This window comes from Chelonia mydas, chromosome 21 (assembly GCF_015237465.2).
Source record: "Chelonia mydas isolate rCheMyd1 chromosome 21, rCheMyd1.pri.v2, whole genome shotgun sequence".
Classification (NCBI taxonomy): Eukaryota; Metazoa; Chordata; order Testudines; family Cheloniidae; genus Chelonia; species Chelonia mydas.
Genome location: NC_051261.2, coordinates 16,552,572 through 16,578,217, shown reverse-complemented (window position 1 = coordinate 16,578,217; position 25,646 = coordinate 16,552,572). Strand labels below are relative to the sequence as shown.

The 25,646-nt window shown below is 57.1% G+C and overlaps 1 protein-coding gene across 3 annotated transcripts in view; it reads right to left on the bottom strand.

The window, feature by feature from the left end:
- Window positions 1–7,236: 7,236 nt before the first annotated feature.
- The window catches only part of ELAPOR1 (endosome-lysosome associated apoptosis and autophagy regulator 1), a 103,891-nt gene continuing 85,481 nt past the window's right edge, over window positions 7,237–25,646 (bottom strand). For 2 of the 3 annotated variants that reach the window (XM_043533709.1, XM_037885149.2), the window contains exons 17-22: window positions 22,032–22,128; window positions 21,553–21,654; window positions 19,402–19,528; window positions 18,250–18,428; window positions 17,311–17,476; window positions 7,237–7,501 (exon numbers count right to left, since the gene is read on the bottom strand). In XM_043533709.1, coding sequence (XP_043389644.1) covers window positions 7,433–7,501; window positions 17,311–17,476; window positions 18,250–18,428; window positions 19,402–19,528; window positions 21,553–21,654; window positions 22,032–22,128 — 740 coding nt within the window. In that variant the 3' untranslated portion in view covers window positions 7,237–7,432. Of the gene's footprint in view, window positions 7,502–17,310; window positions 17,477–18,249; window positions 18,429–19,401; window positions 19,529–21,552; window positions 21,655–22,031; window positions 22,137–25,646 lie in introns of all 3 variants that reach the window. The other variant, XM_043533708.1, reaches the window with a different exon arrangement.

Genomic DNA, 25,646 nt, shown 5'->3' with positions numbered 1-25,646 from the left:
ACAACAGTCACAAATGGACATTTTTATTTAACCCCAAAGCGACATGTGGAACCTGCCCCGGCGCTGCCCGGTTCCCGTCAGTCTGCGCCACGGGGACCCTGCCCCGGCGCTGCCTGGTTCCCGTCAGTCTGCGCCACGGGGACCCTTCCGCGGCGCTGCCCGGTTCCCGTCAGTCTGCGCCACGGGGACCCTTCCCTGGCGCTGCCCGGTTCCCGTCAGTCTGCGCCACGGGGACCCTGGCCCGGCGCTGCCCGGTTCCCGTCAGTCTGCGCCACGGGGACCCTGCCCCGGCGCTGCCCGGTTCCCGTCAGTCTGCGCCACGGGGACCCTGCCCCGGCGCTGCCCGGTTCCCGTCAGTCTGCGCCATGGGGACCCTGCCCCGGCGCTGCCCGGTTCCCGTCAGTCTGCGCCACGGGGACCCTGCCCCGGCGCTGCCCGGTTCCCGTCAGTCTGCGCCACGGGGACCCTTCCGCGGCGCTGCCCGGTTCCCGTCAGTCTGCGCCACGGGGACCCTGCCCCGGCGCTGCCCGGTTCCCGTCAGTCTGCGCCACGGGGACCCTGCCCCGGCGCTGCCCGGTTCCCGTCAGTCTGCGCCACGGGGACCCTTCCGCGGCGCTGCCCGGTTCCCGTCAGTCTGCGCCACGGGGACCCTTCCGCGGCGCTGCCCGGTTCCCGTCAGTCTGCGCCACGGGGACCCTGCCCCGGCGCTGCCCGGTTCCCGTCAGTCTGCGCCACGGGGACCCTGCCCCACTGTGGTAACACACAAAGGTGACACGCTCCTTGGCTGCACCATGCTGACAGATGCTGGATGAGGTCACTGGTGTAATAAGGTATCAAATCTCATTGGTAATGTAGAGTCACAAAAGAAGCTGTCACTGGTACAAGAAATGTGTCAACTAGTCCCCAAATAATGCTTTAACTCTACGCCCCACTCCAAGACACCTTGAGGAGTTACCACTCTCTGCACAGTTTGCACACTGGTGATGTATTACAAATACTACATGGTTTCCTTACAAAAAGGAATTTTCTTTCACACTGTAGCCACATACTAAACAGTGTAAAAAGAAAGAGCCCAAGTAGATCCCATTTTAAAATCCCAAACTAATGGTGCTGTTAGCAGGTAAAGGGACAGATTCTGTTCTTTTTTCTACAGGTGGTGAGTCAGGAGTAACTCCTCAAGAGGGTGGCATTGCTGTACCCCCAGTGTGAACGGTCTGTTGCAGGGAAGTCAAGGCTTGGCACTTTCCTCAGATGATGGAGCCAAGCTACCTAGATGCCTAACCAGTAAGCAAAGAGCGGGCCTCTGGGCATGAAGGAGAGATCTTAACAGAGCTAGGAATGGGAAGGGACTGCCTCCTGGACTGTCCCATGCAGCTGTTCCAGGCAGGCCGCTTCCCCCCGGCACAAGGGGCTGGGTGGGATATAAACGTCTCTTTGGATATTAAGACACAATTGATTAATTTACAATCCAGCCTGCACAGGAGGGAGGTCTCAGTGTTGCCAACTCTCAGGATCTTTTCATGAGTCTCATGATAATTAAAAGTACGTTGCTGGCCCTCGTGGCTGTAGAGAAAGCTTCAAAATGTGACCCCGCTGCACCCTAAAGGCTCAAAAAACCAGAAGGCAAATAAAAGAAACATCAAATCAGGGGCGACGTGGGAGAGGCCCCAAGGCCTTGCCCCCTCCATGGCTCCGCCCCTGCCCCGCCTCTTCCTCCTGAGGCTCCGCCCCCCAGCCAAGCTGGAAACTGGAGCCAGGTGGGGGGCCTGAGAGCAGCCCCTGGCCCATCTCGCTCCCCCAGGCTCCCCCTCAGGGCAGGGGGAGGGTCTGTGGGTCCCCACCGCTGCCCACACGGCTCTTACCCCAACCCAGCTCCGGCTTCCGACCTGGCCTGAGGGCAGGGGCTCAGGGTCGACGAGCCACAGCCCGGCCATGGGAAGAGCCACCTGGGCAGCTGTGGAGAGCTGCAGACCCTCCATCTGCCCTGGGCGGGGAGCCTGGGGGTGGAGACACAGGCCGGGGGCTGCTGTCAGGCCCTCCCACCCCGGGCAGCTGGAGGGTCTGCGGCTCCCACAGCTGCCTGGGATCCATGGACGCTCTTTCCTGGGCCAGGCTCCAGCGTCCGGCCTGGCCAAGGGGCAGGGCCTCAGGGAGGAATGGTTTGGGGGAGGGGAGACAAGGGGAAGGGGGCCAGGACCGTAGTGAAAAGTGGGAAGGCAATGCCCTTGGCCCCTCTATTCTGGTGCCCTTGGATCAAATCTCTTATTTTTACATAATCTCATGATTTTAAAGCCAATCTCATGATTTTGAACTGCTGGGGTTGGCAATACTAGGTCGTGTAAGAGAGTTAAAGGGACATGGCTGACTTATAAAAGATCCCCTGCCAAGTTCCATGTGAGATCATTAATGGGAAGGCTGCAGGCAAGAGGGTCTTGGTGTTTTCCAGCCCTCCTTTGACAGCACCTTGGGTCTAGTCAGTTTTGCTCTTTTCCCTGTATAGTCCGGGAGCGAGAGCACAAGCCTCCAAATGAGCAGGGCTCACTTGAACCGTCCCACAGCCTTCAGTGGGACCACTCCCGGGCCTAGCGTTACACACGCGCTTCAACGTTTGCAGACGCAGGGCTTAGCTCGGTGTCCCAGGCTGTTTGTGTGGGTTTCTCACCCAGCAAAAGGGGAGAGTCAGGCCTTAAAAAGCCCATGAAAAGTTGACTGTAAAACCGCACCCACTGGCAGGGCCATGCAGTTGCAGGGTTTTAGAGCATGGAACCACCTTTAACTCTCTTTTATAAAAGCATTGGGCTTAAGAGTTGACAGGGCCCCTTGAACACGTGATACTTAAGGCTTGCCTACAAGGGCAGTGTGACTGGTCTCATCACACCAGTACCACCCCTGAATAACAGTGAGAGAATTGTACTCATGTCATGCTCCACGTGGCCAAGTGCTTATTTGGAACCGTTTCCCTTCATATCTAATCAGAACATGATAGAAAAATGGCCCTGCCCTTCTGGATCTTGGGCTAAGGCTGCACTCAGGACTGTTCTGGGGCTCCCAGCCCCAATCACCACAGCCGTGGGGCATGCTAATCGGGGGAACTACGTGGTCGGACAACCAAAGGGGGGCCTCACTCTCATGGCTGTACAGCACACCCCTGAGCGACTTGTGTGAGTTGTGATTGTTCCACGGGAGGCAACCAGCCCCTTTTCTCTCCCCATAGGTCAGAGGGAGAATTAGGAAGATGATGACACAGTTAATGAGGAACAGCGTTACTTTGGCAATAGTTGGCAAGGAAAGATGATGTGTCTGTACCTGCACAAAGCAAGGCTGGCGCAGGGCTCTCTGACTTCAAAGGAATATACGGAGTAGGTCACCTGGTCTTGTGCCCAGTGGTAGAACTGACTAAAGGGGCAATTACTGCTGCCTGCCTCCCACCCCCCCAGAGACAGCGTGTGCAGAAAGCAGCATGAACAAGTCACCTTGCTCTGAAGCCTGTTTCTAGGACAGGGATTCTTGTTTAAACACATCCCCGGTTTTGTGGTCTGTCAGAAGAGACCTGTTCTGAACTGCACGTGGTATAACCTGCCCTGTGCTCATTCTGGGCCGACTCCTAGCTCACCTGCACCACCCACAATCGGGGAGTAGGATCAATGGAGTTAAACTGGCAGAGCGTGAAAGGAGAATCAGACTCTTTATTCTCCTCCCAGGTAGTCGCTTCAAACTGAAACGATTCTAACCTGAAAGACGAATCCACACAGCTGATCGGAAAGTTAAATATGCCGGCATCACCAATGCCTGAAAGCAGCATAAGCTTGTCAGTGGTGACTGTTTGTGAGTTTCAAGAACACAAGTGCTCAGACCCATGCAGGACCCGGTCTGACTATGAGCAATAGGCCCAGCGTGTGATGAGAGATTATTAACCGTAGTGCTCAGGGGATGCATTGGGAGGCCATTGTGCCAGGCGCTCTGCAAACTGAGCCAGGCCACCCTGCATCAACGGCAACGACCTCCACGGAGAACCTAAGGCAGCAGCTGGTGCTAGTGAGAATTCTGGGCCCGCTTCACGCCCGCATTGACCAGCAGCTGGGTGGGGCTGCGCTTGGCCTGATGGACAGCCCACGGGCACGCGGGTTTAATCATCCGCACACTGAGTAACGTTACTGCTGCTCTTTACCCCAGTAGGGCCTGTGCTGCCAACTTACTGGCAGCTCATGTTCCACGCTCAGGGCTTGAGTTACTGCTGCGGTTTTACATCAGGGTAACTCCACTGCAATCCAGGCCGGCCTGAGACCAGGGTCACCTCTGAGCTCACCGAGCAGAGTAGTGCACTGGGGAATCGAGCCCCTGGCTGGCATTAAAGGGAGCCGAATGCACCCTCTTTTCTCTTGAATAGGAAGGTGTGGCCTACAGAGACTACAGGTTTCAGCAGGCAGTGCCCCACCTCATCGCCAGTGGTTTGGAGCACTGCATGCTGGGACATGTAGTCTCTGAGGGCCAGGTCAGGGCAGCCATGGCTCTGTTGTTGAATTCTAGGGCTGGATAATAGCTATGCTTTGCAGTACATCGGTTACTCCTGGGGAAATTCTGCACCACTGCGCATGCACAGAATTTATGTCTCCTGCAGATTTCTTTGCTTCCCCACAGAAAAATGACTTTCTGATGGGGAAGCAAAGGGAAGCCACAAGAGTGGTCGTGTGGCTCTCCCCAGGAGTATGTTTCAGGTGCCTAGGGCAGCCGGCAGAGAGGTAAATCACTGTGGGGCAGGAGGCAGACTGGGGAAGTCCCAGTTGATGGCTCCTACCCTGCGTCGGGCTCAGCTGCTAGTCGCGGCTGGGTTGGGGAGGACGGGACTTCCTCTTCCCCTGCATGGCATCTGGGGCTGGGTCAAATCACCCCCAGATTTCTCCCCCGGCTGCAGGAAACTCTGCAAACTCCCCTCCGACCGCTTCCTGCACCCATCACTCATTAGCTGCATGGGGAGGGATCCCTGTACAGGGAGCTGCACCCCCATCTGCCCAACTCCCATGCATCCAGATCCCCTCATACCCAGACCCTCCTGCCGAGCCCAGCCCCAACACTCAGAACCCCACCAGATGAGCCCCATCCCCCTGCACCTGAACCACCCCAATGAGCCACCCTCACCAGGATCCCCACCCCACCAAGCCCCAACCAGCCGCACCTGGATCCCTGCCCCAATCCCCCAGCAACTGGACCCTTCACTGAGCCCCCCACACCCAGACCCCCTGCTGAGCTTTATCCCCCCCCACCTACCCAGACCCCCTGCACTGAGTCTCAACCACCTTCACTCCCCCTGCAGAGACCCCTTACCGTTGCACTCAGAACACCCCACCGCAACAAGCCTCTGTGCATTCAGATCCCCTCTGCAGCCAGATCCCCCACTGAGCTGCCTGCACCCAGATTATCCCACACAAAACTCTCTCATCCCACACCTGGATCTCCCCCCCCCCCCGCCTAAGACCCTCCACACTTGGATCCTGCCTTGCTGAGCCTGCCTGCCCACAGCTGGTGCACCTGGCATGGAGGGGCAGGGCCCTGGGGTGTTTCTGGGGAAGGCCTGGTCCTTGAACTGTGTCAGGGTTCGGTGCAGCCTCACCACTGAGTTCATGTCCCAGGGGGAGGAGGAGCTACACAGTGATCTCCCACCTCTGTGCAGCCTGTGGCCTGTGCTGCCCAGTGCCATGCTGGAACCTCTACATTTATTTGACAAATAAAATGTGCAGAATTCTGCAGAACTTTAAAATATTGTGCACAGAATTTTTGTATTTTTGGTGCAGAATGCCCTCAGAAGTAGCACAGGTACTAAATCAGGGGTGGCCAACCTGGGGCTCTGGAGCCACATGCGGCTCTTCAGAAGTTAATATGCGGCTCCCTGTCGCTGTCTAGGCACCGACTCCGGGAGGGCCGGAGCTACAGGCGCCAACTTTCCAATGTGCCGGGGGCGCTCACTGCTCGACCCCTGTAAGAAAGGTCGTTGTCGGCTGGCTGAGTGCGTGAGTGATCTGGATTGGTCTGGACCATCAGACTTGCTTGGCATGCCAGGGACAGGGCTGGAGCTTGTCTCTTACCACCAGAGCTCCAAGGAGGGCTGAGTATACGAGTACATGGGATGGTACAACAGCTAACCCTAACTCAGCATTACTGCTCTATCTTGTGTGGTTTGGAGCATGTGCCTTTATTCATTGTGCTAATGAAAGTGGCTAAAGCTTTGCTCTGCCCTCAGTGTGAGTGTCTTCCTTGTTTACCCCGGGGTTCCCAACCAGGTAGTGAACTCGATAACCTTGACTCTGTTGGGCCTGATTCTGGGCCTAGAGCCCTACAATCCCCAGCTCTTGAAGCAGAACTAACAGGAAATGGATAATCATCAATAACCACGCAAAGACTCAGGAACGGTCCATGCCTTCCTCAGAAAAAGGCAAGATTTGTCAGTCCAGACACTCGGCCCCAGCTCTCAATTTCGGGCCCCATTACAGGCTGCGCAATGCACTCAGCAGCCCCTTCCATCACAGCTGAGGCAACGCCAAGACTTCTGGCAACCCTGCGTGATGACACTGGGCAGCAGAGAGAACCGCGCGTTCTCTAGAGAGCCAGAGGGAACCACGTGTTCTGCCTGTGTCCTGCAGCCTCGATAAAGATCCCTTTTGTGCTTACGACAGCCCGGCCTTGACTCTTTCCTGCTAGCGAGACTTGGCTGAACTGAAACCCTGTGTCTGAACATGGCCAAACTTTGGGGTGTTTGGACCCTGACTTCAGAGTGGGCCTTTCTCTACGGGAAGCTGTGATCAGAGGGCCCAGAGTTTGAAAAGGAAAAGAAAGCAACCTGCTTTCTTGTTCTTTCCAAACCCCTTGCTTCCCTGCCAAAGGGACCCATCAAATCAGCGCTCTCCGGGCACCGCCTGTCTGGCGTAGAGAGAACTCCTGTCTCCAGCGGGTTAATGTCACTGCTGGCAGGGTCTTGTGCAAATCAGACCTCTGCATTAGTCCCCTGGCCTCTGCTGCAGGCCCACGGTGCAAGCGGGCGAGGCCCTAAGCAGGCTGTGGCTAACAGGCTGGCTCCCAGGCTTGGATGCAGAGGGGAACCTGGTTGATTTCAGGGGTCTTAGAAAAGGGAAAGCACAAACCACTGTGACTGAGTTTGGACACAGTCATTTGGCGAGACATGGACCACAAGGAAACCCAGAGATGTGGGTCAGCCTGTCTGGACACAGGAAACAGGCAAATGTGTCATTTAAAAACACACCTGTATTTGGCAATTTCTTTTGGAGGGAATGTTAACTTCAGAGTTTGTTTGTTTAAAAAAGCAACAACAGCTCAAGTGAAAAGTGTATCTGATAAGGCCACAAGGAGGTGTCAGGGCGCAGGGTTCACCAGGGCTAGCGGCGAGGTATCCTGCAGCAAAGGCAGGGGGGCTGAGGCTCCCCTAGAGGTCCATGTCTGTGCTGCCCGACGAGGTCTTCAGTGGGACAGAATCGAACCCGTCCGACGTCCTCTGGAAACAGGAACAGAGAGCGGCTGTCAATAGGCTCCGGTCAGCGCATCTCACCCTGCACCCAGGAGCGCCTCCCATGGACTTATATGCCCACAGTGCCTAGGAGCCTGCTGCTGAAGCAGGACCCGTGGCGCTAGGCGCTGTACAAACACAGAACACAAAGGTGATCCCGGTCCCAATAGCAATCTGGGAAGGGCAGGATGGTTGTGACCACCTGGCACCTGTTTGTGGCCCCCAGGGTCGTGCCCCTAGACTGAGGGCCCTGGTTTAGATAGAATTTCTCCAATCAGCTGGCAACGGCCCAGGCAGCGAGCTAGCTGGAGGAGAACTGCAATGGCCCTGTACGTGAGGCTAGTGTGCCTTTCCCTCCAGCGGCCACCCCGTCTGCTAAAGCACCCTGCAGTCCGCCACTCCAGCTCTGCAGCTGCTTTCCCCACTGCTCTGTGTGCTCCCGCCACAGCCTCGGGGGGCGCCAGGAGACTGCGGGTTCCAACCCTGCCTTTGTGAGCGGAGCTGCGCAGGTGGAAATAAGCAACACCTCCCACACCCTCGGGACTGGCCCCACTGGACAGAGGGGCAAGTTGGGCCCTCCCCGCCTGTCACTGCATTGTGTCTAGATGTGCTGACACCCCAGGGCCTGATCCCTGCAGCCTGGGCTGCCCATGGAGACTCAGCCGGACACAGTCAGGAGGGGCGCCAGGGAAGGAGCAGCAGCTCCACGAAGCAGCACGGACTCCAGGCCTGGACTGTTCTGGGCTCACTTCCAGAGGTGCTGAGTGTCCACAGCTCCAGCTGCAGCCCAGGGAGCTGCCGGGCTCAGCACCGACCGTCAGACCCTCTATCCGCCAGCAGGGGAGCTGCAAGCCGGGGCAGCCTCCGAACAAATGGGGGGAGACTGGTGGGTTCAGGCCCTAGGAGCTTCTGCCTCCCCTCCCCCACTCCAAAGATTCATTGATCCTCCCTGCTGCCCCGCCACCCTGCTCTCCACTCTCCCTCCAGCCCCAGCACACGCCGCACCCTTCCCTTGGCTCACCACAGGATGAGACGGGTGAGCTGAAGGGCCAAGGGAGAAGCATCCCACACCCACAGTGAGACTCCTCTGGGCCAGCCTCCATCCCTCCTGCCCAGGGTCCCAGAGGAGCCTCATCCCCCAGCTGGGGTGAGCCGGAGGGGCAGCACATGGCAGGTGGGAGGATGGCAGCTGACGCAGGGTGTGGAGCCTCTGAGCACTGCTGAATGGACACACAACCGGGGCTGGAGGCGAGCCCCACATTAGCAGCTTACTCCTAGAAATAAATCACCTTCTCTAGCGCCAGGCACCCGAGAGTCCCAAGGAACTAGATCAAATAAGGCCCAGCCTGAGACCTGCCCTGGCTCAGGGGTCGGTCTCATTAGCCCCATTTCAGAGATGGGGAAGCTGAGGCCCAGAGATGGGCAGTGACAGTACGTCTGCTGCAGAGCAGGAAGTCGAGCGCTGGCAGGCCCAGCTCTGGGCCTCACGCTCATTTGTTATCCGGGTTACGGGAGCCTCGAAAGGCCCCAGCCAGGCCTGAAGCCTCGTTGTGCCGGGTGCTGCAGAGCAGGGGACAGGCCCTGCCACGGGAGGGCAAAGAGAGGGGAAGTGACTTGCCCAAGTTCACCCTGCAGCTTAAAACCCAGGTGTCGGGCTCCCCGCTCAGACCCCGAGGCCACGCTGCACCCCCAGCAAGCTGGGCTGTTCCTGCACGCAGGGCAAAGCTGATGCCACCTCTCGCGTCTCGTGCCCGGTCTCTCTAACTGGGGGCTGCCTCGTCCTCTTACTTTATTGGCATTGGCCCTACAGACGCGCAGCCGAGAGGGGAAACGCAGGCTGCTTTCCCTGTAACTGCTGTTCTTCGAGATGTGCTGCTCATGCCCATCCAACGCCGGTGTGCACGTGCCACATGCACCGTGCCGGAAGTTTTCCCCTCAGCAGTGTCCACAGGGGACTGGCTCCGGCGCCCCCCTGAAGCAGCACACATGCCACGGTAGATAGGGTGCCGCCAGCTCCCCCCACCCTCAGTTCCTTCTTGCCGGAAACCCCGACAGTGGGGAAGGAGGGCGGGTTGTGGAATGGACATGAGCTCGAAGAACACCAGTGACGGAAAAAGGTGAGTGCTTGCTCATGTCCATTCAACTTCGGTGACTCCCAAGCAGGACCCCTCAGAGGTGGGTAGGGGTTCACGGATGTGTAGACTGCAACACAGCTCTGCTGAACCCAGCATCGTCCCTGGCCTGCTGAGGGATGGCATAGGGGGCCATGAACGTGTGCACAGAGGACCATGTCGCGGCTCGACAGATGTCCTGGATCGGGAAGTGTGCCAGGAAAGCCGCTGAAGATGCCTGCGCTCTGGGCAAGTGGGCTCTGATGATCGGTGGCAGAGGGACTCCTGCCAACTCGTAGCAGGTCCGAATGCAAGAGGTGATCCCTGTTAGAAATCCTCTGTGTGGACACCAGGGGTCCTTCATCCGATCAGCTGTAGAGATGAAAAGCTGAGTCGACTTACGGAAAGGGTTTGTCCGATCTAGGTAGAAAGCCAGGGTCCTTCTTACGTCCAAAGTGTGAAGGCGCCTCTCTTCACTGGTCTTCTGGGGCTTGGGGGAGAAGAGTGGAAGGAAGATATCCTGGCTCATGTGGAAAGCGGACACCATCTGAGGAAGGAAGGCCAGGTGGAGCTGAAGCTGGACCCTCTCCTTATAGAAGACCGTGTACGGTGGTTCTGAGGTCAGGGCTCACAGCTCAGAGACTCGCTGACGTCACTGCCACCAGGAAAGCTACCTTCCATGATAAGTGAGAGCAGGGAGCACCAGGCCAAAGGATCAAAGGGTGGGCCCGTGAGCCTGGACAGAACCAAGCTGAGATCCCACTGAGTGACCAGGGACCGAACTTGTGGAAAAAGACCGCTGAGGAACCTGACTGTCATGTCATGGGAGACCACCGTCTGCCCCGGTGGGCCGATGACAGACCAAAATGCACCAGATGCACCCTGACAGAGGAGTGCACCAGGCCCTGTTTCCTCAAATGAAGCAGGTAGTCCAAGATCGACTGCACTGAAGAATGTGAAGGGGAGATGCCCCATTCGGCCGCTCAGTGGGAGAACCTCGTCCACTTTGCCAGGTAGATCTGTCTAGTTGAAGGCTTTCTACTCTCGGGGAGGATCTGTTGGACCCCCTCTGAACAGGCCTGTTCCTCAGGGTTCAGCCACGCAACATCCACGCCATGAGGCGGAGGGATGTGACGCTGGGGTGCAAGAGTTGGCCATGATCCTGTGACAGCAGGATCTGGTCAGTTTGGCAGGGGCCACGGAGGGATCACTGCCAGTCTTGACAGCATCCTGAACCAATGCTGGTGAGGCCACGTCGGGGCGAGCATGATAACCTGCACCTTGCCTCTTGATTTTCGCTAGGACCTTGCTGGTGAGCGGAATCGGAGGGAACGCATACACTAGGCTTCCTGCCCATGGTAGGAGGAAGGCGTCTGAGAGGGAGCCCTTGCTTAGACCCCATCTGGAGCAAAACCTGTGGCACCTCCAGTTCTGTCTGGTGGCGATCAAATCCACTTGGGGAATTCCCCACCTCTGGGGGATCATGCCGGCTAGCTCCAGGTGGAGCACCCGCCAGTGGTGAGAGGAGAAGTCCCTGCTTAGATGATCTGCTAGTGTGTTCTTGGTACCCAGAAAGTGACAAGCTTCTGGTTGCCTTCTATGATGAGATAACTGGTTCTGTGGATATGGGGAAAGCGGAGGATGTGATGTATCTTGACTTTAGCAAAGCTTTTGACACGGTCTCCCACAGTATTCTTGCCAGCAAGTTAAAGTAGTACGGGCTGGATGAATGGATGATAAGGTGGACAGAAAGCTGGCTAGATTGTCGGGCTCAATGGGTAGTGATCAACAGCTCAATGTCTAGTTGGCAGCGGATCTCAAGTGGAGTGCCCCAGGGGTCAGTCCTGGGACCGGTTTTGTTCAACATCTTTATTAATGATCTGGATGATGGGATGAATCGCATCTTCAGCAAGTTCGCAGATGACACTAAGATGCGGGGAGAGGTAGATATACTGGAGGGTAGGGATAGGGTCCAGAGTGACCTAGACAAATTGGAGGATTGGGCCAAAAGAAATCTGATGAGGTTCAACAAGGACAAGTGCAGAGTCCTGCACTTAGGACGGAAGAATCCCATGTACCACTATTGGTTGGGGACCGACTGGCTAAGCAGCAGTTCTGCAGAAAAGGACCTAGAGGTTACAGTGGATGAGAAGCTGGATGTGTGTCAGCAATATGCCCTTGTTGCCAAGAAGGCCAACAGCATATTGGGCTGTATTAGTAGGAGCATTGCCAGCAGATCGAGGGAAGTCATTATTCCCCTCTATTTGGCACTGGTGAGGCCACACCTGGAGCATTGCGTCCAGTTTTGGTCCCCCCACTACAGAAGGGATGTGGACAAATTGGAAAGAGTCCAGCGGAGGGCAACAAAAATGATTAGGGGGCTGGGGCACATGACTTACGAAGAGAGGCTGAGGGAAGTGGGCTTATTTAGTCTGCAGAAGAGAAGAGTGAGGGGGGATTTGATAGCTGCCTTCAACTATCTAAAAGGCGGGGCGGGTTCCAAAGAGGATGGAGCTCGGCTGTTCTCACTGGTAGCAGATGACAGAACAAGGAGCAATGGTCTCAAGTTGTAGTGGGGGAGATTTAGGTTGGATAGTAGGAAACACTACTTCACTAGGAGGGTGGTGAAGCACTGGAATGGGTTCCCTAGGGAGGTGGTGGAATCTCCTTCCTTAGAGGTTTTTAAGGCTCGGCTTGAAAAAACCCTGGCTGGGATGATTTAGTTGGTGTTGGTCGTGCTTTGAGCAGGGGATTGGACTAGATGACCTCCTGAGGTCTCTTCCAGCCCTAATCTTCTATGATTCTAGATGCATTCCCTGGTCGATGCAGAAGTCCCAGAGAAGGAGTGCCTCTTGGCAGAGGATCGCGCTCCCCCTTGTCTGTTGATGTAGAACATCGAGGCTGTGTTGTCCGTCAAGACACTGACCACTCTACCCAATGGGTGAGGTAGGAAGACCACGCATGCTCTGTGCACTGCCCCGAGGTCTTTGACATTTATGTGTAGCGTCATTTCCTCTGGGGACCACGTATCCTGGGTCTGGAGAGTGCCGAGGTGCACCCCCCAGCCAAGGTCCGAGGTGTCCGAAACCAACTCGACTGCGTGAGGAGTGCTGACTCTCGTGAGAAGGGTCCCTGAAGAGGGACGGGGAGGGGAGGTGGGAAGGAGGGGTAGAAAGCAACTGAAGGGTGTAACCCCACACCACCGTACTGAGGATCCATCAGGCTGATGCTATAGATGCCATCGCAGGGAGGAAAGGAGAAAGGCAGTTGGCAAAAATAAGGGAGGGAGGATTCTGGGAACAGTCCAGTATGTCTGAAGCACTTAGAGGCACTTAGAGGAGAGGAAGCACTTAGAGGAGAGGAAAGTGATCAGGAACAGTCAGCATGGATTCACCAAGGGTGAGTCATGCCTGACCAACCTAATTGCCCTCTGTGATGAGATAACTGGCTTGTGGACAAGGGGAAAGCAGTGGACGTGTTATTCCTGGACTTTAGCAAAGCTTTTGACATGGTCTCCCACAGTATTCTTGCCAGCAAGTTAAAGAAGTATGGGCTGGATGAACGGATTATAAGGTGGATAGAAAGCTGGCTAGATTGTCGGGCTCAACGGGTAGTGATCAATGGCTCCATGTCTAGTTGGCAGCCGGTATCTAGCGGAGTGCCCCAAGGCTCCGTCCTGGGGCCGGTTTTGTTCAATATCTTCATAAATGATCTGGAGGATGGCGTGGATTGCGCCCTCAGCAAGTTTGCAGATGACACTAAACTGGGAGGAGAGGTACATATGCCGGAGGGTAGGGACAGGATACAGAGGGACCTAGACAATTTAGAGGATTGTGCCAAAAGAAATCTGATGAGGTTCAACAAGGACAAGTGCAGAGTCCTGCACTTAGGATGGAAGAATCCCATGCACCGCGACAGACTAGGGACCGAATGGCTGGGCAGCAGTTCTGCAGAAAAGGACCTAGGGGTTACAGTGGACGAGAAGCTGGATAGGAGTCAACAGTGTGCCCTTGTTGCCAAGAAGGCTAACGGCATTTTGGGCTGTAAAAGTAGAAGCATTGCCAGCAGACTGAGGGACGTGATCGTTCCCCTCTATTCGACACTGGTGAGGCCTCATCTGGAGTACTGTGTCCAGTTTTGGGCCCCACACTACAAGAAGGATGTGGAAAAATTGGAAAGAGTCCAGCGGAGGGCAACAAAAATGATTAGGGGGCTGGAGCACATAATTTATAAGGAGAGGCTGAGGGAACTGGGATTATTTAGTCTGCAGAAGAGAAGAATGAGGGGGGATTTGATAGCTGCTTTCAATTACCTGAAAGGGGGTTCCAAAAAGGATGGCTCTAGACTGTTCTCAGTGGTAGCAGATGACAGAACGAGGAGTAATGGTCTCAGGTTGCAGTGGGGGAGATTTAGGTTGGATATTAGGAAAAACTTTTTCACTAGGAGGGTGGTGAAACACTGGAATGCGTTACCTAGGGAGGTGATGGAATCTCCTTCCTTAGGGGTTTTTAAGGTCAGGCTTGACAAAGCCCTGGCTGGGATGATTTAGTTGAGGTTGGTCCTGCATTGAGCAGGGGGTTGGACTAGATGACCTCCTGAGGTCCCTTCCAAACCTGATATTCTATGATTCTATGTCGTCCTCAGGCATACCCTCAAAACAAGCACTTGCCCGTCTGTTTATTGCAGGCTGAGCTTGACTGAGTGGCCTGCAAATATTGTTGGCTAGGACACCGCTGGTAGCCTCTGGATTTCTTATGGGGAGGCTCCTGGCGAGGCTTGCTCCCCTGGCCCTGAGGCTGCTGTGGCTTGAACTGCTTGCGGGGAGGGCCGGGAACATACATGCGGGGTCCTCATGCCCGAGGCTTTGTGCACTGGAGGAGGGCGGGAGAGAGGGGCAGCTGGTCTCTCCAAGGCTCTGGACACTGAGGGGGCGGCCTGAGAGGGCTGGGTGAACCACCATGGGTTCCATGGGTACCACGGGGCCGGTTTCAGTGCCGACAATGTAGCCAGTACCACCAGTACCCGAGCTTGTCCCACTGTTGGGGAACCTCGCTCCGAACCAGGGCTGGGTCCTGAGCGGTCGCTCCCAGGCGACCAGGACAGAGCGGAACGGTGGCTCTGCCCTGACCGATGCCGCCTGGCGTCCGATCTGGAGTGGGGTCTTGGGCACCGGTGGCGTTCAACGGATCCGCGATGGCCTAAAGCTGGCGATCTGCATCTCGCACTGGACGAATGGTACCGGGATGAGGAGCTGGACTGGGAGTTGGAACGGGCCCGGTGCCGCGAAGTGCCCACCCGCGGTGATGCCCTCCTAGGGGATCGGTGACAGTCTGAGGAATGGTAGAGTCGATCCCTCGACGGTCCCTGGAGCGGTACCTTGGTCTTGCAGATACTGGGTGCCAGGACCTGTGCTCCTGCTGGGGGGCACATGCCTCCCGGGGTCTGCGGCTGGTCGCTGGCGAGCTGCCCCGCGAGCCTCGCTGCCCGTGGCTAAGGTCTGGGGACCGAAGGGGGCTGCGCTGCGCCTGCCTTTCACAGTCAGAGGCGCCCCGGGTACGGGAGGGTGAGCGCTGGCAGGACGTCCCCCGCGACGGGGAACGGTGCCGCTGAGGTAGGGACCGTGACAGTCTGAACACGGGTCTACCCCATGACCGGGGAACTGCAGGAGCCGGTGTGGGCAGCACCGGGAGGGTCATGATCTCCTGTGCCACCTGCAGGGCCTCCGGCGTGGACAGTACCTGGAGCTGGCAGAGGCCTCTGCCACTCTCTGGGGTGGCTGGTGGGGAGGGGGCTGGGGTACCCTGCTCAACCAGAGCTTGGGCCCGAGATCCCGACCGGGGTGAAGAGTTTCTGGCACGGGACCTTGCTTGCACCCAATCTTATCCTTTCCCTTGTGGGAAGTTGGAAAGTGACCTTGCACCATCTTCTTGGCCGGAGCAATGGATGGGGCCCGGTGCCGGCCCGTGGACGGTCCCAGTGGGGTGCTGCGTAGGTCCCGGTAGTCGGAGCGTTGCTCCGGTGCCGGGGTGAGGGCCAACTCCATCAGGAGTGCTCTTAAATGAATATCGTGCTTCTTCTTAGTCCTTGGCTTGAAGGACTTGCACATTTTGCACTTTTCACTAATGTGCCCTTTGCCCAAGCAAGGCAGACTGCTGCTGTGTGGATCACTGATGGGCATGGGCCTCTTGCAGCGATCACAGGGCTTAAAGCCTGGGGACTGGGTCATGCCCCGTCCTGAGGCAAAGTCCTGTTCGGGACCTACGAAGTCTCGAACTATAGCTAAGGGATTTACTAACACTAACAGAAAACTCTAGACACTATAAAACAAGGATTAACGAGCTCGTACGAACAAGAAAGCAACAGTGCTAGCTGAAGCCTCAACAGTTCCAGCACCGTCACTGGCGGCAAGAAGGAACTGAGGGTGGGGGGAGCCGGCGATGCCCATATTCCGCGGCGTGGGCGTGGCACTCCAGGGGGCCCCAGAGCCGGTCCCCTATGGACACTGCTGAGGGTCTGTTCGTCCGGCACCCGGTGCATGCGGCGAACACACCCCTCGGTTGAATGGACATGAGCAAGCACTGGAAGTAGTAACAGCCCCATGAACAATGCTGGGGTGGGAAAGCGGGTTCCAGTCCCAGCGATCACGGGCAGCATTCTGGGGGCAGGAGACTCCAGCGACAGATCCGGGACAGACCCAGGGTCCAGCACCGCTGCCTTGCGGTCAGAGCTAGGCCCAGGCCAGGGAAAGTTTATTTGTGGAGTTTATTTGTATTTCAGCACCTTACTGGGGACTGCAAAGTGGTTCATTGTAACCCTGCAGGTAAGAACATTGTAATCCTACGTCAGCAGAGCAGGGGGTGCAGCAGGCGGGGCCAGGGGTATGAGCACAGATGAGGGAGGGTGCCAGGGCTATCAGTTTATACCACACAGCTGCTAGGTACTGAGATAGCCTTGGATGCCATGCATCAGGGACCTGAAAGCAAGAAGATTCCTGGTGTAACTGCTTCCCCACTGGCTACATGGAGGAACTGCTCAGCATGCGAAGACAGCTTCAGATTCTATTTGCAAAGCCGCAGTAGTTGATAGGTATGAAGCAGGGAGACACAGGGGCTGGGACAGGAGGCCCTGCAGGGAAAATCCCAGGACCAGCCAAGCTGGGGAGAGCCAAACTCCAAGACTGGGGTAAGTCTGCACTAGGCCCAGTTCACAGCAGGCCAAGAACTCCCTGATCACACCCGGGGTGGGCGAAGGGTTCCCATCCCTCCTGTCATTTCACTAGAACACTAGGCCCTGTCTGTCCTCCAGCTCTTTGCTCACTGCAGCTCTGGGGACAGGCATGCAAGGAGTGTGTGTGAGATCAGTGAATGCTGTGGGGAGTGAGGGGCTCTTGGGAACATTAGCGGTTCCTCCAAATCCCTGCTGGCAAACTGGGTTGGGAAAGTGGGGCCCAGAGGTGCTAGTGGCTTGCAAATGGCCTGCATCTAAACTGGGAAAGGAACCCAGGAGTCCGGACTCCAAGACCACATAACCACAAGACCAGCGTCCCCTCTGCCACTCCATCAGCACCCCAGCAGTGTTTCTGCCCATCCTAACAGTCAAAGCAAGTGGGTTCAAAGGCTCGCCTCTGATCTGGGGAGCTGGTGACAGCTGCTGCCCCCAGCAACGGCACAGGGGATGGGCACCCACCTTGTAAGTGAAGGACTTTATCTTGCCAAAGAGAGACTTCTTGCTGGTGAATATCAGATCATCTTCCACATCTTCCCCCTCCATAATGGCACAGCTGTCGGCGGCTGGCAGTTCACTATCCTTGGCAGTCGAGTTCATCACCAGCTTGGAATATTTATACTCCAACCTTCAGGGGAAGGAAGAGCAGAATGGATGGCATGGGCCCCTTGTGTGGGCACCTCAGAGCTATACACAAAAGGATCTGTGTAGTGTAAGGCCCTGGTTTTCAGAGGGTGTGGGGTGGTAAAACCATCAAAAGATCTGGGGTGCAGTAAAAATGGGGGATGCAGACACTGATCTCCCTGGGACAGGCGGGCTGCCCCTCTCTGGCAGCTCTGGGAGCGGTGGCTCCTGGCAGCCCTTGCCTGCAGCTCCCTGGGGGCATCCCGCTGAGGTTTGTACAAGTGGGTGGGACGTGCTGTATTCTCCAGGGTGCGGAGGCCAGGCAGCCACTTGAGCTGGTAGGTCGAGGCATCAGGAGGTGGCAGCAGCCGAGCCCGGGATCCAGCAGCAGGGAGCGAGCTGTGAGGGAGTGATTGTGTGGGCTCAATGGGGGGAGGTGTCCAGAGAGATCTGTATCCAGCCTGCAGCAAGCAGGTCTGTCCCTGGCAGGGCCCCATGTCCAGCAGACTGACCTAGGTATCGAACCGTGTGACCTCCCTGGAGACTGCGATGAAGAGGCAGTTCCTGCGCTAGGCTCTTCAGGGCGCAGCGTTCCTCTCCCAGCTACCGGCTGAGCAGCCACCTGGAGCCATCCGCTCCTCCCAGCTGGGAGCCGACTGGATGGGACACCCCAGAGGAGGTGGTGCTGGCCAGCAGGGGACACTCCTCCCTGGGAGTCAGGACGAACCCCAGGGGAAGAGCCGGGCAGCAGCCCTCTAACAGGATGGAGCTACTCACTTTTGGTTTTTCTTCCAGAAGTAGCAGGTCATGCCAGTCAGCAGGACGGCCGCGCAGGTCCCGGCCGAGATCCCCACCTTGAGCCAGAAATCCATGGCTTTGCAGATGCTGACCTTCTGCTCTGGGAGGGGGACGCCGCCTGCACAGAGCTTCGGCTCCCGCCACACGTACGTGGTTCTCTGCAGTGGACAAACAGCCATGCCCCCCCCTTCAGTCCCACACAACGTCCCAGCAGCGTGGGGGTGAAGCCAGGCCCCCGGAGCAGCACTCCACCTGGGCAGCACCATGCCGAAGGGAGTCTGCTCCTGCTGGGGCAGCCCTGGCAGGACCACACCCAGTAGCTCTGGGCTTGCTGTGCACTCCCTTCAGGACCTGCCGGACCATTGCCCACCACCTCGACAGCTCCCGATTCACCCTGACCTCCACTTGGAGACAAGGACTGGGTAGGGCACTGTTTCCCAGGGACTTGTGGGAATTTCCCATGGAAGTGGGGGAGTCTGGCCTCTGCCATAGGGGCCAACTTCTCCTGGCACCGGTGGGTGCTTGCCCCCGTCCCTGCCCCGTCCCTATTCCAACCCCTTGCCCGCCCCAACTCTGCTTCCTCCCTGCCCCTATTGGACTCCTTCCCCAAATCCACGCCCCAGCCCTGCCTCCTCCCCTGAGTGTGCCACGTTCCTACTCCTCCCCCCTCCCTCCCACAGCTGTTTTGCGGCAGCAAGCCCTGGGAGGAGAAGCAGGGAAGGTGCACTCAGGGGAGGAGGCGGAGGCGAGCTGCAGGGGGGAGCTGCTGGTGGGTGCAGAGCACCCATCAATTTTTCCCTGTGGGTGCTCCAGCCCTGGAGCACCCATGGAGTCGGTGCCTATGGCCTCTGCTACAAACCCTGTAGGCTCCCTGAAGACCTGCTGGGCTCTCCCACAATGCTTTAGGGCACTGGGGACTAAGAATCCTGCGGCAGCATCACTGCAATGCTGCGTGCAGCTAGTGTGACACAGGGCACGGCTGCTGCCGGGAACAGCACGGCAAGGGTGGGCCCCCTGCATTGCTGGTGCAAGCCCATCAGCTCGCTTACCAACCGCTCGCTTCTCCCGCCAGGGACGCACCCCTCCCCGCCCCAGCCCATGGAGACGCAGCTCCATCGGGTGAGAGCTCACCTGGATCCCGCTGAGGCAGGCGCTGACGATGGCGTGGTAATCGTAGGCGGAACAGAGGGGGCAGGCTGCGGAGGTCTCCCACAGGAAGTGGAACGTGCACCCGTCACATGTCCCGTCGGGGCATTTACTGTCAGGAGAGAGGAGGAGGATCCTGAGCCGCCAGCCCCAGTCACTGCCTGCATCACCGTGTGACCAGGCAGGCTGCAAGCGAGCTGCGGCGTGACCCCGGGCACAGCGTGCTTAGTGTCCAAGCCCTGGGGCCTGGCTGGCAGAGGGTGCACCATCTGGCTTGGGCACCATCCCCAGCGATGCAGATCCTGCTGGCCGCTTTCCACCACAAGTCACACCCTGACGGCGCACCAGGCTAGCCAGGCCACAATGGATCATCACTAATAGGATGTGACGCAGGAACAACCCTGGCTGGCTCACCCAGGGCCGGGCAGGGCCCAGGGGGCTAAAGGGAGTGAAGAGCAAAGAGAACTGGCTATAGTCCCTCCCTTGGTCAGCAGCTTGGACGCACTCACCCAGGGAGCCGGCACGCAGGGACACATGCACAGAGGAACTCCACAGCACCCCAGGAAGGTGGCAGAGCCATGGGGGAAGCTCCCTACTGCGACAGCAGATTGGGACAGGCTGGGCCATGTTCTGCAAACCTGGCTCTAGTTTAGTTACAGAACCCGGCACAGAAACAGCCTCCCAAATCCTTGTGCACATTCAGACAGCCCGGGAACCAAGTGTGGCCACTGAGTTGGGCTGGCTCTGTTTCTCAGTGCCCAGGCACGGAGGTGCCAGGTGCCCACACCTTCAATGGATACCAATGGGAAACGTGCTCAGGACTTCTGAGCAACAGGCCCGAGGAGGGGAGGGATAGCTCAGTGGTTTGAGCATTGGCTTGAGGGGACCATTTGGGATCTGGGGCAAAGATTGGGGATTGGTCCTGCTTTGAGCAGGGGTTTGGACTAGATGACCTCCTCAGGTCCCTTCCAACCCTGGTATTCTATGATCCTATGAATTTGGCCACCCAAACTCAGCAGCCATTTGTGAAAATGCAGCTGTTTCTATGCGTGGCAAGATCCCAGAGTGGTGGGTTTGGAGAGGAACTGTGAGCTCTGTGCCCAGCAAGCACCAGGCACTGCCCAAATCCAGGAGCTGGGCTGGAAATGCTGATCTGTTTGTGAACAGCAGGCCTGGATGGCACCAGAGGAGAAGGGGACCTGATGGCGGCTGGGGAAGAGACACAGGTCAGGCCCTGGGGGGAGTGCACAGGGCCCGGCACTGCCCCAGCACAGTCCAGGGGAGCTTGGCTGAGAACTGCAGGAGCAGGGCCAATTAGGACCCAGGGCAGCCAGCTGGCCTCAATCTAGGTCACAGATTTGAAAGCAGCCTTCAGGTTGAGCCAGCTGCTGCCCAGGGAAAGAATCTGGCTGTCCTGTGCAGGGTCGGGAGAGCCCCTTCCACACCGTCTGCATCCGCATTCCCACCTGCCCTTCTCTCCCTTGCCAGGGGGTCCTCCACAAGCAACACCCTACAGTGGAGGCAGCTGGCATTTGGCTGGGGATGCTTCGGCAAGGTGTCCTGAAGCTCATTCTCAGCAGGAGGAGAGGGGGGAGGCCCAGAGACTGAAACTCCCAGCATGCAACACTCCACCTTGAGCCATGGGGCTGGGCCAGGCTGGTTTTCTCAGATATTTTGCACTACTACCAAGACAGGGTCCTCCCCTCTGGGGGCAGTGCTAGTGCAGGGAGGGCTCCACGGGGCCAGCTCAGCCAGCTCACAGTGGGTCTGGATGCCGCAGGGTGGTTGAAGCAGTGGCACCTTGTCTACACTAGGGCTCCTGTTGTTGCTGCCACGTGTGGGGCTGCATGACCGGGAGCAGTGCTGCTGGGGGCTTTCAGAAGGCTGAGGGCAGCTGGCTCCATAGCGTGCCTACCGGACACGGCTCTCCACAGCTGGCAAGCTGCCACCGCAACCTGTTGCTGGGCAAACTATGGGCACCGAACGGATCAACACCCTGTGTTGCAAACAGCCCAGGGCCTGGCAGCCTGTCCTGCACATTACCCCTTCTCTGAGCTGTTCTGCCTTGTACTGAGCCAGCGAGCCTGCCCAGAGAGAGGCGGGGGCCCCACAGTGCACAGCAGCCCTGGCGCTTACCTTGGCACAGACAGGGCTCCGGAGCCTGTCTTCAGGGGGTCACATCGCAGGCGGATGGCTGTGGCCCGCCCAGAGCTGCAGGACTGGGTCACGTCATTGGACCTGCAGGTTAGACAAATGCACTGCACTTAGCAAGGCCTCTGGTCTAGTGTGAATGCTCAGCATGGCCCAGCACTTCACAAGGCAGGTCCTGTGGGACCTGGCTACGAACCAGGTCACACAGCGGGGGTGGGGAGAAGATCCTTGAGCCTTCTCCCCCCAGCCCCAGGGGACTGTGGCTATGACTGTGGTTCCCTTGCTCTCTGGGGTGGGGAAGGACGGTCCTGGACTGTTCCCTGAGGGCCTGGCAAAGGCTCTGCGTGGAGCTGGCCACAGCCCTCTGCAGCTTGGAGCTGCGCTTGGCAATGCTGAGCTATGCAGGTGGCGACGGTGGGCAGGGACTAGGGCGCCTGCCTCCCTGCACTTGAGGCCCCCGTTACCTGTAGAAGAAGATCACATCGGTCAGCCCCGTGTTCTCGGGGGCGAAGTGCTCAGGTAGGGAGGTGATGTTGTCCAGGGTTGTTTCTGTCGTTACCCCTGAAATGACACCCAAGCGGATGAGGATCCTAGCACAGAGCGGCTCCACTCCCAGCGCTCGCACTGGACCATGGGGAAGCAGGGCGGGCTCCCAGCAACTGCCAAGAGACATGCACAGTGGGCTGGTCTGTGCCTGCCTCCCCTGCCCACTCGCCCTAGATCAGCAAGCCACATGGGGCTCCTTATGGCTGGCGTGTGAGCACCAGGAACAGACAATCTGCAGGTGACGCTATGCCCCAGTAAAACCGCCACAGCCCCCTGCCCGCAGCAATGCCCGTCGGGCTGCAGCATGGTCACAGCACCGGGGGGGCCAGCTGCTCAGAGGCAGCAGCAGCCACTGCTTGCTGCCGACTGTGCAGGAGCCTGCCCCTGCCGAGCCCTGTGCACAGGCTGGTGCTGCTGGTGGGGGCTGAGTGCCCCACTGCCCCTCTCTCCCCATGGGGAGCGCAGAGACGTGCCAGCAGCCAGCTGCTTCTGGGAGCAGCGTGGGGCCACGGCATGCAGGCAGCCTGCCTGAGCCCTGCTGCGCCGCCGGCTGGGAGCCACCTGTGGTGAGCTCCTCCCGGCCAGAGTCTGCCCCTCGCACCCCCTCCCGCACCCCAACCCCCTGCCCCAGGTCAGAACCCCCTCCTGCACCCAAACTCCCTCCCAGCCCAGCACCCCAACCCCCTGCCCCAGGTCAGAACCCCCTCCTGCACCCAAACTCCCTCCTAGACCCTGCACCCCCTCCTGCACCCCAACATTTTGCGTGTGATGCAGCTCTCGGAATATTTTGGTCAAAGACAAAAACAAAAAAATGTATCTTCTTCTTTGAAAGGTTGCCGACCCCTGCTCTAGAGACTCTTAAGGTGTGGAGGGATTTCTCAGTTTTCTTGGCAAGCTTGTTTGATCCCTGAAATGGAAGGTCCTCGAACGTAGTTGGGACTTCCCTCAGAAATCCCAACAGTTGGAGCCGGGAAGCCTTCCTCACGACCACTGCCATGGAGATGGAACAAGTAGCTGTGTCAGCAGCGTCCAAAGAAGCCTGTAGGGACGTCTTTGCAAGCAGTTGGCCCTTAGCGACGATTGCCTGAAACTTCTCCTTCTAATCCATTAGAAGATGCTCAGCAAAGGCATCTTAGTATGGCTATACTTTGCCATGAGGGCTTGGTAACTGGCGATCCTGCACTGAGCATGACTTACAACCAGATAAATCAAGATGCTTAAAATCTTTGCTGCGTGGCGTGGACTTGGGGTGGTGCTGGCTGCCATGTTTGTTCACAGCATCGAGCTCACAGGAGTTTCAGGGGGATGTGAAAATAAAAAATCTGAGTCCTTGGAGGGAACATTGTGTTTTGTGTTTGCTCTCTTACAGAGGCCAGGCCATGCCATGTTATTTCTGCTGGGTCCACCAAGGCCTCGTGGATGGGTAATGTGACATGGGCAGGTGCAGTGGTGTGCAGGCTGTCAAGTAGTTTATGCTGCGACTCCTTAAGCAGGAGTCCGCCACCCTTTTAATAAGGTCCAGTAGGGATAAGGAGGTTTTAGTACCGTTATACAAGGCACTGGTGAGACCTCACCTGGAATACTGTGTGCAGTTCTGGTCTCCCATGTTTAAGAAGGATGAATTCAAATGGAACAGGTACAGAGAAGGGCTACTAGTATGATCCGAGGAATGGAAAACTTGTCTCATGAAGGGAGACTCAAGGAGCTTGGCTTGTTTAGCTTAACTAAAAGAAGGTTGAGGGGAGATATGATTGCTCTCTCTAAATATATCAGAGGGATAAATACCGGAGAGGAATTATTTAAGCTCAGTACCAATGTGGACACAAGAACAAATGGATATAAACTGGCCACCAGGAAATTTAGACTAGAAATTAGAAGAAGGTTTCTAACCATCAGAGGAGTGAAGTTTTGGAATAGCCTTCCGAGGGAAGCAGTGGGGGCAAAAGATCTATCTGGCTTTAAGATTAAATTCGATAACTTTATGGAGGAGATGGTATGATGGGATAACATGGTTTTGGTAATTAAACATTCATGGTAAATAGGCCCAATGGCCTGTGATGGGATATTAGATGGGGTTGGATCCGAGTTACCCAGGAAAGAATTTTCTGTAGTATCTGGCTGAGGAATCTTGCCCATATGCTCAGGGTTTAGCTGATCGCCATATTTGGGGTCGGGAAGGAATTTTCCTCCAGGGCAGATTGGAAGAGGCCCTGGAGGTTTTTCGCCTTCCTCTGTAGCATGGGGCACGGGTCACTTGCTGGAGGATTCTCTGCTCCTTGAAGTCTTTAAACTACGATTTGAGGACTTCAATAGCACAGATATAGGTGAGAGGTTTTTCGCAGGAGTGGGTGGGTGAAATTCTGTGGCCTGCGTTGTGCAGGAGGTCAGACTAGATGATCATAATGGTCCCTTCTGACCTAAATATCTATGAATCTATGAAATGGTTTAAAATCAGCAGCCCAGGACATGGCGGTAGGTTCGTCAGGGGAAGATGGAGAAATGTTGGTCGTAAGGAGTAATCTCTTTGTCCAGTCTCGCTTCCTAGGCCTCAAAGGTCTCATCCTGTGGATCAGTAGCCTGAGAGAGAAATGCTGGTGGGGAGTCTCTTCTCTTCTCCTGGCGAGAAGCACTAGGAGCCCTCGAAAACTGCTGACAATAAGCCACCCAAGAGTCCAAGTAGGGCCACTGAGGTGGTGCAAAAGCCATGGGTGGGGGCACCCAAGGGTGTCCATACCAACTGGGTGGGGCTTGACTCTCATGAGGGTAAGAGATCTCAGGAAGGCAGGCTCATTGGTAGCCGAAAGGAGAGCCTTGGACAGAATGTGGGAGATTGATGAAAAATCCCCAATCATCGTCTTCCTCTTCATCGTTGGGCAGAGGTGGAGCAGTCCTGGAAGTAAAGGAAGACTCCGTCGGTATCATGTGCATCTCCAAGGAACGGGAGGTGATCAGTACCGGGAAGGTGTTGGGCTGAGCAGGGGAGATTCAGGCGTTTCTGAAAGCACCAAGTCCCTAGGAAAAGGAAACTCCTGTGGTACCGGGATGGGCAAAATACTGATGAAGTGAGACTGCAGAGGTGGCTGTGCCACAAGGTGCTGACGGTACCGGAAGCCTCATGTGCTTTGGTGTATGGCCAGGAGGTGTAGGTCTGGTCTTTTATGGAGCTGAAGTACTAGGCACCGAGGCCGTAGGGGACTCTGCCAGTTGTGGTGCAGAAGAGCTGGTCTTCTCTGTACTGCTCCCAGAGCTCTTAGAGTCCTTAGGCTTGCTGGCAGTGACGGTACTGGAGGAGCCTGCAGCCTCATGGGTCACAGACCCGTGGGTGCTGAGGTGGTCGACAGGGCCGGGGACCATCTCTTTGCGGCAAATTATCTACCATGGGGATTTGAAACTGCTTCTTAGAGATTTTTTGAGAGGATCCCACCTATTTCTTCTTCGAAGCTCTTGGGTTGTGTTTTCCCAAGGAAGTTGACATGGTTGGCCTGGTCGGGGACCATTGTGCAAGGGGAGTCCCTGGGCCAGGGGCAGAGGCC